Here is a 14191-nt window from a genome sequence, read left to right as displayed (position 1 = left end):
AGCTGACGCGAGCCTGTGTGACCCGGGCTCTGGACTGCGCAGCGTAGACACTCTTGGGCCTGAGGATAGTGGGGACAGCGCCAGGGAGCCGTGAGATGGACTGACCCCCACACGTGCTGGCGTGCTGAGCGTCACGGTGCAGACAGTGCTCCGACGCCCTGACTTGGGCTGGAGCTCAGGCTTTCAAGCCTGGGCCTTGCTCCCATGTGCAGTGTAGACGTATACTGTGAGGCTGATGGTACCTGGGGAGTCTCCCCCGGGGAGTCCATGACCACGCCTGGCTCTCCCTGGAACTCGCCACTCCTCGCACAATTCGTATTTCATACCGACGCTGGAGGCACTTTGTCAGCTCAGCCAGCGCCTGTCGCCTGGCTAAGCCACTCCTGCTGGGCTCAGTCTGCAGTGATCCCCCGGTGCCCTGGGAGGCCTTTTGGTGTTTGTTACTCCTGTCTCTGAAGGGAAGTGGGGGCTGTGGCTGCTGCAGGGGGGGGCTCGCTTTGCCCCTTTCTGCACCTGGCCTTTTGTGGGTCTACGGGTCGTGTTTGGAGGCTGCTGGCAGGAGACTGCTACCAAGGCCTGTGTCTAGAAGCCGACTGGACAGGTCATTGTGCCCACCCAGCCCAGCTGAGCTCCTCCTGGCCCTCTCCTTTTATACCAACTCATGGCACGGTCACAGTCTGTAGAGGAGATTGAGCCAAGGGTTTGGCCTGGCTGTAGGGCAGCGTTAAAATGCCCCACTGCAGCCTGCAAGCAGCCTGCTGTCGCTTGGCTGGTGACACACACAACCCATAACCAGCTGCCCTGACTGCTCGTGCTCTGAGCAGCGTGGACGGGGCCCTGTCCCGCCCCATTTTGCTCCTCTGCTGCCAGTCTGCATGGCAGGGAAGGCTGCACCTGCACCATGCCACGCGCTCAGGGAGCTACGGGGGGTGCTGAAGGCACCTGGGGCGGGGGGGAGGAGGGGGTAATTCCTAGGGCACAGACCCCAGGCCAGAGTCTGCGCTTGGGACTTCAGATGCTGAACTGCTTGTGCCAATTCCCATTGCAGTTCCCAGGTTGGTCATTTCGGAGCCCACGCGTCCCACCTCGTCACAGCACACGGCTGGGCCCAGCGACGCCTGAAGGTAAGCCTGGCCGGCCGGCGCCGGCTCACTCCAGAGCCGAGTGCAAGTCCCGTCATTCCTCCCATGGCAACAGGCAACTGCTTCCCCACCGCCCCAGTGCTGAGGGGTCTCCAGCGTGTGTCTGGCTGTAATAGCACTGCTCCAGGCCTCCCTCCCTAGACCCTGCCCTGGCTGGCATTGCCCAGCGTCTGGAGAGCCCGATTCTCCTGTGCCAGGTCAGGGAATGCATGCTGGTTCACTGCTACGCCCCAGAATTCGCACACGCACCACGCACACTTGTACTGTGCATAGAGGCACTCACACTCACCACACACACACGTGCACCACGCACATATGCCGGCACGCTCCTTGACAGATCCTAGCCATGTATTAAATTGCAGCTGTCAGGCTGTTCTATGAGCGCAGCGGTAACACAGTTGGGACCCATTGTGATGTCTTCCTAATTTAAACTCTTGTTATCTTTCAACCACATGCTAATTAGAGCTAATGGGGAGATGATCTCTCTGCTGCCAGCATCTCTGTGTGTTTTTCTGTGGCCCCTGCCGGTAGCTTTTGTTTCACTCCGTTTGCTTGAAAACTGGTCCTGGCATAGTGCGAGCCCCAGTTAACTGCAGCCAGGGCCGTGACCCCCGAGATGGGCCTGTGGCCGCTCAGCCAGCACTGAAGGGCCCTCCCCACTCAGGCTGGCCTAGCCCCCCCCCCCTCCCCAGAAAGTGCTGTTCTAAAGCCTCACCTTGTATTCTCCTTCTTCTCAGCATTGCAGAGAAGCCCCTCACCGTAGACTCAGCACCGTCTCCATCCAGAGGAAGCAAAGTCTCCTCCCCTCACTCAGGTACAGCCACCACCATCCATCGTTATCGTTTGTATCATGGCAGCAGCCGGGACTGGAGCCCTGCCACACCAGGCGCTGCACAGCGCAAGAGGGGCCCTGCACCTAGGGCGGCCAGTTCGAACAGACAGGGCAGAGGCGGGTGGATCATTCGCCCTGGGGTACGGGGGGGAGATAAGGCCCAAAGAGATCCAGTGCCTGGCCCAAGCTCACAGGGGGGATGTGGCATAGCCAGGAATCCAGGCTAGGACCTTAATCCGCGCTGGGGTCCTGTGTTACCCTTATACACCCGCTAGTGTACAGCGCCTGGCACGACGGGTCCTGCTGCATGGCTGGGTTCCTGTGTTACCCTTATACACCCGCTAGTGTACAGCGCCTGGCACGATGGGTCCTGCTGCATGGCTGGGATCCTGTGTTACCATTATACACCCGCTAGTGTACAGCGCCTGGCACGACGGGTCCTGCTGCATGGCTGGGGTCCTGTGTTACCATTACACACCCGCTAGTGTACAGCGCCTGGCACGATGGGTCCTGCTGCATGGCTGGGGTCCTGTGTTACCATTACACACCCGCTAGTGTACAGCGCCTGGCACGATGGGTCCTGCTGCATGGCTGGGGTCCTGTGTTACCATTACACACCCGCTAGTGTACAGCGCCTGGCACGATGGGTCCTGCTGCATAGCTGAGATCCTGTGTTACCATTATACACCCATCAGTGTACAGCGCCTGGCACGACGGGTCCTGCTGCATGGCTGGGGTCCTGTGTTACCCTTATACACCCATCAGTGTACAGCACCTGGCACGACGGGTCCTGCTGCATGGCTGGGTTCCTGTGTTACCCTTATACACCCGCTAGTGTACAGCGCCTGGCACGACGGGTCCTGCTGCATGGCTGGGTTCCTGTGTTATCATTATGACAGGTTTCAGAGTAACAGCCGTGTTAGTCTGTATCCGCAAAAAGAAGAACAGGAGTACTTGTGGCACCTTAGAGACTAACAAATTTATTAGAGCATAAGCTTTCGTGGACTACAGCCCACTTCTTCGGATGCATATAGAATGGAACATATAATGAGGAGATATATATACACACATACAGAGAGCATAAACAGGTGGGAGTTGTCTTACCAACTCTGAGAGGCCAATTAATTAAGAGAAAAAAAACTTTTGAAGTGATAATCAAGCTAGCCCAGTACAGACAGTTTGACAATAAGTGTGAGAATACTTACAAGGGGAGATAGAGTCAATGTTTGTAATGGCTCAGCCATTCCCAGTCCTTATTCAAACCGGAGTTGATTGTGTCTAGTTTGCATATCAATTCTAGCTCAGCAGTCTCTCCTTGGAGTCTGTTTTTGAAGTTTTTCTGTTGTGCGGGTGGCTATATTACAACAGAAAAACAGTGGACAAGACAGTGGACAAGACAGACAGCAACTGAGCACAGCAGAGTGGTGAGAGACTAGTGTACTGGGCATGCACATGCACTCGTGCACACACACTCGTAACCACAGAGCACTCACAGATACGCACTCATTCAGAGATGCACACTCACACTCAGATGTGCTCACACTCACAGATTCACACTCAGAGATGTGCACTCACACTCAGTCGCGCACTCACACAGTGACATGCACTCACACTCACAGAGATGTGCATACACTCACACTGTCACGCATTCACACTCACGGAGATATGCACTCGCACTCACAGAGATGTGCCCTCACGGGCACTCACGGACACACACACAGACACACACACACACATGCACTCACAAACACAGAGACCCACTCGCTCACAACATGCACACGTGCACAGAGGAGAAAAGTAATTGCCTTATTACAGATTAACTGTCATGCAGCAAAATAACCCAAACACTAACACAGCCATTTAAACCATATTTGCATATTTGTTTAATACAAAAGTATGACTGTTCAAAGCCTGATAATTAATTACCTGGCATATTTTCTTTTAACTCCCTCCCCTCCCTTTTTATTACAGCCCAAGCTGTTTTCCTGCTTACTCAGCGAAACCTCTGCACTCCTGTATTCGGGTGAGCCGTGCAATGAATACGTACTTATTAGATGTGCATTACAGCTACAGATGAGCAGAGCAATGGGGTACAACACAAAACTGAAGTATTTATGCATGTCCCTAGAGTCACTTTAACTATTTATTTCCAGGGTGATAGCTGTCAGTATGATTACGCAGGGGATTCACCAGGACTCCGGTCTGTTGGGGAGAACTTGGGAGTGCAGGAATGAGCCAGCGCCCATCTATGTGTCTGAAAATCGGGGTGCTTCTTCAAGGCTGCTTTCTAGAGCCTCCTGCTGGGACAGCCTGGGTGGGGCCGGGGAGCTAGGAACTCCTTATACACCGTGCCCTAGATCAATTGCTGATACAGCCAGCCCTCCAGAGAGCATGCCAGCTGGCCAGCCCGCCCACACATGGCGCTAGACCCCAGCGGTGTCACAGAGCAGCTCCGAGGAGTGACACTCCCAGACTTGTTCTCCTGGAGAATCCATAGACATGACAGTGAGGATGCAACCTCCCCCCCACACCCCTACACACACGTCTGGAGCTGGGCAGGAACTGCTTTTTCTGCTTCAGGGGAAATTCACTGATTGCTGGGGGAAATATTTTGGGTCGATCGATGCATTTCATTTTAGCTGAGTCAAAACATTTCATTCTGATTTTGACCATTTAAAAATCTATCTATCTATCCCCATCCACCCCCTCTATCTATCTATCTATCTATCTATCTATCTATCTATCTATCTATCTATCTATCTATCTATCTATCCCCATCCACCCCCTCTATCTATCTATCTATCCCCATCCACCCCCTCTATCTATCTATCTATCACCATCCACCCCCTCTATCTATCTATCCCCATCCACCCCCTCTATCTATCTATCTATCCCCATCCACCCCATCCATCTATCTATCTATCCATCCCCATCCACCCCCTCTATCTATCTATCTATCCCCATCCACCCCCTCTATCTATCTATCTATCTATCCCCATCCACCCCATTCATCTATCTATCTATCCATCCCCATCCACCCCCTCTATCTATCTATCTATCCCCATCCACCCCCTCTATCTATCTATCTATCTATCTATCTATCTATCTATCTATCTATCTATCTATCTATCTATCCCCATCCACCCCATCCATCTATCTATCTATCTATCTATCTATCTATCTATCCATCCCCATCCACCCCATCTATCTATCTATCTATCTATCTATCCATCCCCATCCACCCCATCTATCTATCTATCTATCTATCTATCCCCATCCACCCCCTCTATCTATCTATCTATCCCCATCCACCCCCTCTATCTATCTATCTATCTATCCCCATCCACCCCCTCTATCTATCTATCTATCCCCATCCACCCCCTCTATCTATCTATCTATCTATCCCCATCCACCCCCTCTATCTATCTATCTATCTATCCCCATCCACCCCATCCATCTATCTATCTATCCATCCCCATCCACCCCCTCTATCTATCTATCTATCTATCTATCTATCTATCTATCTATCTATCTATCTATCTATCTATCTATCTATCTATCCCCATCCACCCCATCCATCTATCTATCTATCTATCTATCTATCTATCTATCCATCCCCATCCACCCTATCTATCTATCTATCTATCTATCTATCTATCTATCTATCTATCTATCTATCTATCTATCCCCATCCACCCCCTCTATCTATCTATCCCCATCCACCCCCTCTATCTATCTATCAGATGAGGATAGATAGATAGATAGATAGATAGATAGATAGATAGATAGAGGGGGTGGATGGGATGGATAGATAGATAGATAGAGGGGGTGGATGGGATGGATAGATAGATAGATAGAGGGGGTGGATGGGGATGGATAGATAGATAATCTATCTATCTATCCTCATCCACCCCATCTATCTATCTATCTATCTATCTATCTATCTATCTATCTATCTATCCCCATCCACCCCATCTATCTATCTATCTCTCTCCTGTGAGCTGCAGCTCCCCACGTCTTACCCCCGTCTCACTCTTGGAAACAGTGTCTTTAAATCACCTGCTGTCTGTGTCACACTGCAGCTCTGGGTGCACTTTAGCCATAATTTCCCTGCAGGGGGGCTCAGCAATTATTTAACTAACTGATTAGTGCTGATTACATGCCCCCTGCCAGCCACAGAAGTGGAGTGAGGAGGAAGAAAGGTTCTGAGGGGACCCTTCCCTGCCTCCCTCTTTTAGAATTCGTTTGGCTTAAGTTCTGAGGAAGTTGTGTTTGTGACTGCCTGCCCTTCTCTGTATTGATCCAAGCCCTGTGTGGGCCCTGGGCACCCCCGCCAGGCTGTGAGTGGGAGAGTGCCAGTGTCTCCATGTTCATGTGTGTGTATCTCAATATGTGTATGTGTGCATCTGTGTGTGCATCAGTGTCTCTGAGTGAGTGTGCATCAGTGTGTGTGCGTATCAGCATGTGTGTCTCTGTGAGTGAGTTTGTGTGTGTACACATGTGCGGGAGTGGTGCTTGTCCCTGCTTCAGTGGCTTGACTACATTTTCAGAAACAGGAAACCAGGAACCAGGTATCCGAATTGCACCTACAAGCCCTGCATGTGCACAGGCGGGCGGTTACGTATGGGCATTTGCTCACACAGCTCCCTGCTTTGATGCTGTTTCATTTATCTCTGCATTGGTTTGCCTAGAGGTGGCTAGTGTCAGCCTGGCTTGGCCCAGCCCCTTTCCTCCCCTGGCCACAGACACGCATGTGGCCAGCTGGGATTCTCCAGGCATTTGGGATGCTCAGAGCTGGGGCAGATGAGACCTGCTCCCATCAGAAGTGCAGGGCAGCATGGGATAGATGCACTGGGACCACCACAGTGCGGCGCGGGGTGGGGCTGCTCGACAGTCCTTGCCCCTGGAGCAGGGATCTCTGACCATTCAGACCCAGGAGGGCAGGGAGAGGGGTGAGCGCAGGCTGTTCTCTCTGGGCGTAGCCTGTGCGTCAGCCTCTCTACAGAGTAGGGTTCCCTTTAAGCCAGATTCCTCCTTGTGTCCAATGCCCCTTCACATCCTGTCCTGTGGGAATACAGGCCTGGCCCGGGAGCTGGAAAGCGACTTGGGCTGGCAGTGTTTCATAGTGCTCCTGCAGCGTCAGCATGCTGGAGGGACAGGGAGTTGTCTGGGAGCCAGCCCTGTCCCCTTCTCTAGCATGTTCTCCTTTGAATGAAAATGAGAATTGTCCTTTCTTTCGCTTTGTGCTCGCCAGTGCCTCTTCCAGATCAGCGTCATGTTCCCGGCGGGAGGCTCATGCCCCAGGCTCACAGGGGCCAAAAGTGCCCCGCTCTGGGCTCCATTTGTGCAAGTTTCTCTTTAATCAGGAGATGAGCAAAGGAGGAGCAAGGAGGCAACTGAGCCACCTGGAGAGGAGCACCTGAGCCCAGCCCTTGTCTGCCTGGGCCTGCCCCGCCCAGCAGAACCTGAGTATCCATTAACCCCTTCCATTCTGGGGCAGGGGACATTTTTCTCTAGTGAAATGGAAGCCGACGTAAATGCACCAGAGTCACTGCAGGGTGTCACATAATCTGTCACATTCCCGGCTGGGCTTGCTGCATCTGCCTCTGCTCTGGTTGCTGTCTCCAGTCTGGGCCAGATGGGCTGTGGTCAGTGCTTGGCGCGGTGAGTGGTCGGCTAAAGTCGTTTGGAACGGTTTGCTCGTCTGACAGTTCGGCTGCCGGGCTGTGAGTCCAGACGACTCAGATGAGGGATTTCTCTTCTGGCCAAAAGAACAAGTGAAAGGCCCCCAGTTCTCAGTGGAACAGGAGGGAACACTCAGCAATTACAGCACAATTAGCTCCAGCAGCAGGCTGACTGGAAATTGCAGATCTGTGCCAGATACTCGTGTAGTGCGAACTTCAGGTGTGAACCGATAGAGGGACTGTGCTGCCAGGCTCCCTCCCCTCCTGACCTGCTCCGCCGAGAAAGGGGACACCCCAGCCCACTGGGCACAGGGACAGAGCCCCTGGCAGCACCACCTGCCTGCCAGCCCCGTTGCCACCAGGGTCGAGTCTGGACACAGAGCAAGGAGCGACTGTGGCCTGTGGATTCTGCCAGCTCCCATGTAGCGCTGGAGAGCTGCTGACTGTTGGAGAGCAAGGGGACGGCTGCGATGGTCTCTGCAGACAGAGGCGCCCCCCAGCAAATGAGCACATGGGGCAGCCCAGGTGTTCATTGCCATGGGCCAGGACACCAGGACCCTGGGCCTTTCCCAGGGAGAGCTCTGCCGGGGGCGATGCAGGAGCCGCTCAGCACCCCAGGTACAGTTCTGCAGCTCCTCACAGCGCAGATTTACCAGTGGCTCCGTGGTCTTTGAATCTCCAGGACTCCCCACCAGCCGGGAATCCCCCCACCAGCCAGCACTCCTGCCCCACCCCCCACAGCACCCCCTGCTGGGAGAAGCTGGGGCTGGAGTAGCTGGGAGCCGCCCCCCCCCCCCCACCAGCCAGCGCTCCTGCCCCACTCCCCACAGTGATTTCATATGGGAGAGGGTGGGGCTGTATTTTTTATTCTATTCTCAGGACTTGCTGGCGCAAGACGAGTCCTTCTCACCTCATCTGCTGCAGCCTCCCTGCTCTCTCGCCCTAAACAGCCAGGGAGCAGAGGGGTCTGTGGGTCTGCAGAGTGCGGCTGTCCCATGGGCCCAGAGAATGGGGATAGATCCCCTGGGAAACAGCCCCCGTCCCACCCAATTAACGGTGGAGAGAAGCTGGGACCCAGTGGGCGCGCAGCAGACGTCTCCTCCCGGGTGAGTGAGCACCACTCCTTCCAGGCCATTTAGGAAGCAAGTGAATCGAAGTGACAGCGATGTCCCAGAGGGTTGGTGCGGCAGCAGAGCTGGGGCTGCGGCTCCAATGCTCAGGGGAGCCTGGCAGCTGGAGACACCATGGAAGTTGCATTGTGATCGGAGCAGCACAAACTCAGCAGCACTTTTCTGTCAGACAAACGAGAATCTCTGGGGGTCACCAGGGCTCCACGCACTGCCCAGGCGTCCCCGACCAACTTTGGGGGCCAGACCCCGTTGCTGCTTGTGGTGTCTCTGAGCCACGAGGGGTACAGATAGCCCAGACCTGGCCTTCCCCTCCTTGTTGCTCCGTGTTCAGCCTCAGCGCTCGGAGCTGGGCCTGCCCACTCGCCCCCTCTTCCAATGGCGCAGTTGGGCCTGAACATCCCGTTGTGCAGCTGGGGCAGGTTATCAGGATAGAGTCCGGCCTGAATCCCCATCTCCAGACTGCCCTGGAGCCCAGAGGGACCCCCTGGCCTCACACTTGGCCCTGAGCCCCACCTGTGCTGGGACACGGGCGAGAGCCCTGTCCTGGGAACACCCTTCTCCCTGTGCGGAGAGCGTCTCCGTGCACTGCACCTGGCGCCCTGAGAGCAGCTGAGAGTCATTGCCAGGCAAGCCGGGACGGACGCCTCCCAGATCTCTGTGAATGGGGCTGGCCCTTCTAGGAGAGCGATGCTAAGGAGGCCGGGGGCGGCAGCGCCCTGTCAGGTTGCTGATGCTGATTCCCTTCATCTCGGAGCTACTGGCTCGTGTCAGGGCGCGCTGGAAATGCCAGGAAGTGCTGCGGGCCGACCAGGAAGAGTGGCAGATGGTCAATGATGGATTTGTCACTTTGGATTCAGAGCGGTTTTAAATATTCAGCAGAATCAGAGGTGACAGCGCATGGCAGCAGGCAACGTTCTCTGTACATTTCGCTGCAGGATCTCGGTCTCCAGGGGCAGGGGGAGCTCAGCAGAGACCTTTAGAAGTCACGGTGGGATTCACTGAGGTGGTGCCACCATGGGAGCCTGGCGCCAATGAGCCGTGGCCAGGCCTCACGCTCCTGATCCTGCGCCACTTTCCCTGCTGTGCTGTCAATGTGTTGCAGAAGCCTAACCCTCCCCTCCCCCCCCCCCCGCTGGTACGGTCCCCCCCAGGGGTGTGGGGTAGCACTGACTGGGGCAGCCTTTCCCGGCCTCAGCAGCACGCGAGGACTCCCATTGGCTCATGTGCTCGCAGTGTGTACGCTGCCAGGCGCGAAATCCCTGTGTGGGCCGCTTGGACAGCCGGGACCAGAATGACGAAACCATGGAAACATGCAGGGCGCTGCCCTTGCCGCCTGCCCACATCCGTTTCATTCAGCAGGCGACTCTCTAGTCCCTTTCCGGGGGCGTCCCAGAGAGCACAGCTCCCCTGGCACTCTGCTGCCTGGCTTGCCGTCCTCTGCCTGAGCACGGGCCCCAACCCAGCAAAGCAAGGGAGAGCCCCATTGAAATCACATCCTGTCTTGTGGGGTGCTTTGCAAATGTTCCAGGACACAGTGCCAGGCCAGGAGACCACGTTGGGAGGAGCTCCAAGCGCCAGTGCAGCCAGAGGACGAGCCGCAAGGGGGCCGGGGGAGCTCAGAAACATGGGCGCTGCAGACACCCAGCCTGCCATGCAGACGTGCAGTGTAGAGCAGAGGCGGCTGGGGCAGCCTGGGGGCTGGCAGCGGGCGCAGAGGGGAGTTAGTTTGCACTGCAGGAGCAGAGGGATCACATTACGGTGACCGGAGAGACACCAGCGGTGAGGATTGCAGAGACGGTCTGGAGACTTGCAAGGGCGATGTCTGCCAAGTCTCTCGGGGCTGATGGTGCTGGCCTGGGAGCAGTGTGAGAAGCAGGAGCGCACAGCACTAAGTCAGGCTGCTCAGGAGGGTTGATAATAGGAGGTGTCAGACAGAGGCTCTGCTCCTTCCGAGCTGCCAGCAGCCTCCCCAGCTCCAGCTCCTGCCCCTGCTGTCTGCAGAGGGGAGTGGCCACCAGCCCCTCACCCTAGAGACTTGTGCTGCTGGTGCCTGGGGGCCCAAGCCTTCCCACAGGGATCCGGTTTTTCTTGCAGCCAGTTTCCTCCTGTCTCCAGCACCACAGGGTTCAGCCCAGCTGTGACAGCCGTCCCGCCCCACTGGCGCACCCCGCCAACCTCGCCTGCTCCAGGGAGCTCCAGGCTCCCGCCTTTCCCTGCTGAAGGACAGTGGGACCCTTCCTGCCTTCTGGAGCCACACAGTGATGGATGTACCGCAGAGTGGTGAATCTGCTAGCAGCCATCTGGGCCATTCGAGGGCCAAGGATGTATTTATTATTCACGCCAGGTCCCAGCCGTCCACTGCCTGACAAAATGATCTTCCTGATGTTGGTGTGATTGGCTCAGGTGTCCCCGTTCAGGCTCCGACTGCAGGGCACTGCCAACCAAACTCACTTTCATCAGATTTCGTTAACAGCATGAGGCTGGCTCCCGCGCCTGCCGATTATCAGACACACGCATGGTGCAGCAGCCTGGGTGGTGGAGACTGGAGCAAGGAGACTGTCTCTTATTTTCAGTTGGTTTTGCCTCTTTACAGATGTGTCTACTTCCGTCTGTCCGGGTGTGCGTCTGTGGTTGCCATAGGAACGTAGGGAGCACCAGATGAGATCAGCCCCTGGTTCCTGCTTTCCAGGGCTCCCGTCTCCGACAGGGCCCAACACCAGATGTGTCAGAGCGAGGTGCAAGCACCCCACAGTCAGCAGACGAGGGAGACTCTGTCCCCTATGAAGGTCTCACCCTGACCACTTGGTGCCAGCCCACCGTCCCCACAGGGACAGCCTCACAGCAGGCAGCGCTCCCGAGCTCTGGGCATCCCCCCACTCCTGCGCAGTGAGAGCCCTTTGCAACAGGACATACCAGGCAGGGGTCTGGAACAGTTTGTGACCCAAACTGTAAACCCTGGATATGATGGAACCACTTCAAGCCAGGGGGTGCGGCCGCACCCCCAGCACCCCTAGTTCCTGCACCTGTGATACCAGGAGCTCCTGCCCTGCAAAGCCAAGCTGTGCAAAGCTCGCTGGCCCTGAAGCACCAGGCACCAGATTAAAAATTGGAAATGCAAATACTAATCTAACTGGAGCGGCTAATATCCCAAGGCCGCAGCAGGCTGAATCAGCAAGGGACAAAGCAATGGCAAGGTCAGTGGTGCAGTAAAACGATACTGCAATGAACCTAGGAACGTGGGCACAGAGCTGCCTCGAGCTACGCGGGAACCAGGTACCAAGGCAGAAAAGCTCAGAGCACCCAGCTGAGCTCATAGAAAATAAAAACCTCTGCAGAAATGGCCTGAGACCCCCAGGCTACCGGCTGTGCTGAACTGTGCGCTGGAATTCCCCCGAAAGCAACAGTGGGAGAACTGCCGGGAGCCCCGTCATTCCAGCCTGGCACGAGGCTGGGCTGGGGAGAGGATTCTGCAGGCACCAGAAAGGAGGGAGCTGTAACAGGCTGGATGTCACTGCCTCTCCCAGAGCCGAGTTCCTGGCCAAAGCATTACTGTGCTCAGCGCTGCACCCCACAAAACCTTCCTCTACTGGGTCCTGCAAAGCACCCAGTGATGACCAGGAGCAGAAGAGTGGAAAGCTAGTGGCCCCCAGCCCTTACCATGGACTCAAATCTGTGAGCATCTCTGCAGCAGACCAGCAGCAAAAACCCATTTACTTCCTGGGCGTCAGAGTGTTAACAAACTAGCCTGAGAATTCAGACCCGGTGACTCCCCAGGATGGATCACTCCAGTGAGCCACCTTCTCTTTTCCTTATTGTTCAGTGTGGTCCCTAGCTCCCCTGCCCCCAGTCCGAATGGATTCTCACTCCGCCATCGCTCCCCAGCCTAGCCTGGCAGCTGAGCTCTGCACATGAGACTCTCGTATTAGCTGCATGCAGAGTGGGTCCCAGGATATCAGAGAGATTGGGGGGGGGGCATGGCAGTTACTGGACTGGGTTCTGCTGGGGGGAAATTTCGAGCTTACTCTTCTCTATGTATCTGGCAGCTCGTCTCTCTCCCCAGCCTTCGCGACTCCAATCAGTGCCATGCCCCACCTTCTCTCTGACGTTAGCTGTGAGCGGAGGGGACTTGCTGGGGATTCTCAGACAAGGGCTAAGGGCCACCTGCTCCCTAGCAATGGCCTGAGCTTCTAGTCATTTACTAAAAGCAGCAGGAGGGGACGGGGAAAAGAGCCGACTCCGGCTTTGACATGCTCCCTTCTGTGTGTGCTTGTGCACCCGTGTGTGTTTGGGGGAGATGCTGCTTTGCACGCTGCAGCTATCACAGAGATTCCCCTTCTTTTCTCCCCTCCCCAGAGCTCCGTGAGGTTCCCATCTTTGCCTTCATCACTCAGAGCGTTAACTGTTTCGGAGCCATCAAATGCTGAAAGACTAACAGCAGCCCAGCCCCATGGGAGAGACTTTGTCCTTCCTGATGGTGGGCGAAGCAGGGAGCTCTCATGCAAACCGTGGCCTCTCTGCGCTAAGAGTCAGTCCAGGACATACCAGGCAGAGCTCAGATGCTTGATACTAATCATCCAGTTTGGGGCACTTATGATCCCGAGGGATTTGTGAGGAAATTGCTGTGAGCGTGGCGCACTCAGGTGCAAAGTCAGGGCTCTGTTACAAAGACAGATGGCAGAAAGTCAGCACCAGAGAAACAGGAAACAAATCAATGATTAACTGCCGCTCAGAGCCCCAGACAAGCCAGCCAGTCTCCACGTGGGGAGGTAGCCAGTACTCAGCCGCCCCTCCCCAGGGACCAGTGCCTTGCCCATTCCCTGTGGAACTACATTTCCCAGAGCAACCTGCCCCAGCCAAGCACCAGCTGACCTGTCAATGAGCCCCTCCCTGCAGCACTCACCAGGTGAACCTGCCTTCCCAACAGGGGAGTGCCCGACACGCGTGCCCCTGCTGCGGGGGGTGGTGACGCGGGCTGCCCACACAGGACCTGTCCGCAGGCCCCCCGTTAGACAGGCTTGGCCCGATGGGACCCATGCTTTGGTGTGGGCTGCTCCTGCCTAGCGGCTGCACTCCAGGGCTGGGAAACAAGGGTTTCAGCATGGGCAGGTCCCTGGCTTCTCCTGGGTGTCTGCTCCCTGCCCAGTGTCACGAGTGGCAGGGCCTCAGCTTCTCCAGAGAGGAATGGAAGCTGTCAGTGCTCCCTGCCCCAAGGGAGGTTCATCGCCTGCCAGCAGTGGGGGCTGTAGCCAGGACCCCCTTGGCTAATGCAACATTCACCCAGTTCCTTGCTGTGAAAGGGCCAAGGGGGCTGGGAGCTGCTGGAGAGGAGCCCTGGAGCATTGGTTTCTCTCTGGCTCAACGGCTGCTCCCAGGTAACGGGTGATCTGGGATTCTAACTGCATG

The 14191-nt window shown here is 55.9% G+C and overlaps 1 protein-coding gene across 2 annotated transcripts in view; it reads left to right on the top strand.

Annotated features, from left to right (window-relative positions):
- CDH22 (cadherin 22) overlaps window positions 1-14191 on the top strand; it is a 188669-nt gene that overhangs the window by 162592 nt on the left and 11886 nt on the right. Inside the window, exons 12-14 of one of the 2 annotated variants that reach the window (XR_010592417.1) lie at window positions 1049-1124; window positions 1880-1956; window positions 3946-3997. Coding sequence is in view for 1 of the 2 variants with exons in the window: in XM_065566413.1 (XP_065422485.1) it covers window positions 1049-1122 (74 nt within the window). In the remaining variant the exon portion in view is untranslated. Of the gene's footprint in view, window positions 1-1048; window positions 1813-1879; window positions 1957-3945; window positions 3998-14191 lie in introns of those variants that run through there. The other variant, XM_065566413.1, reaches the window with a different exon arrangement.

Source organism: Chrysemys picta, chromosome 13, assembly GCF_011386835.1.
Source record: "Chrysemys picta bellii isolate R12L10 chromosome 13, ASM1138683v2, whole genome shotgun sequence".
NCBI classification, from domain to species: Eukaryota; Metazoa; Chordata; order Testudines; family Emydidae; genus Chrysemys; species Chrysemys picta.
Note: the sequence above shows the minus strand (reverse complement) of the source record. Positions and strands in the feature narration are given on the sequence as shown.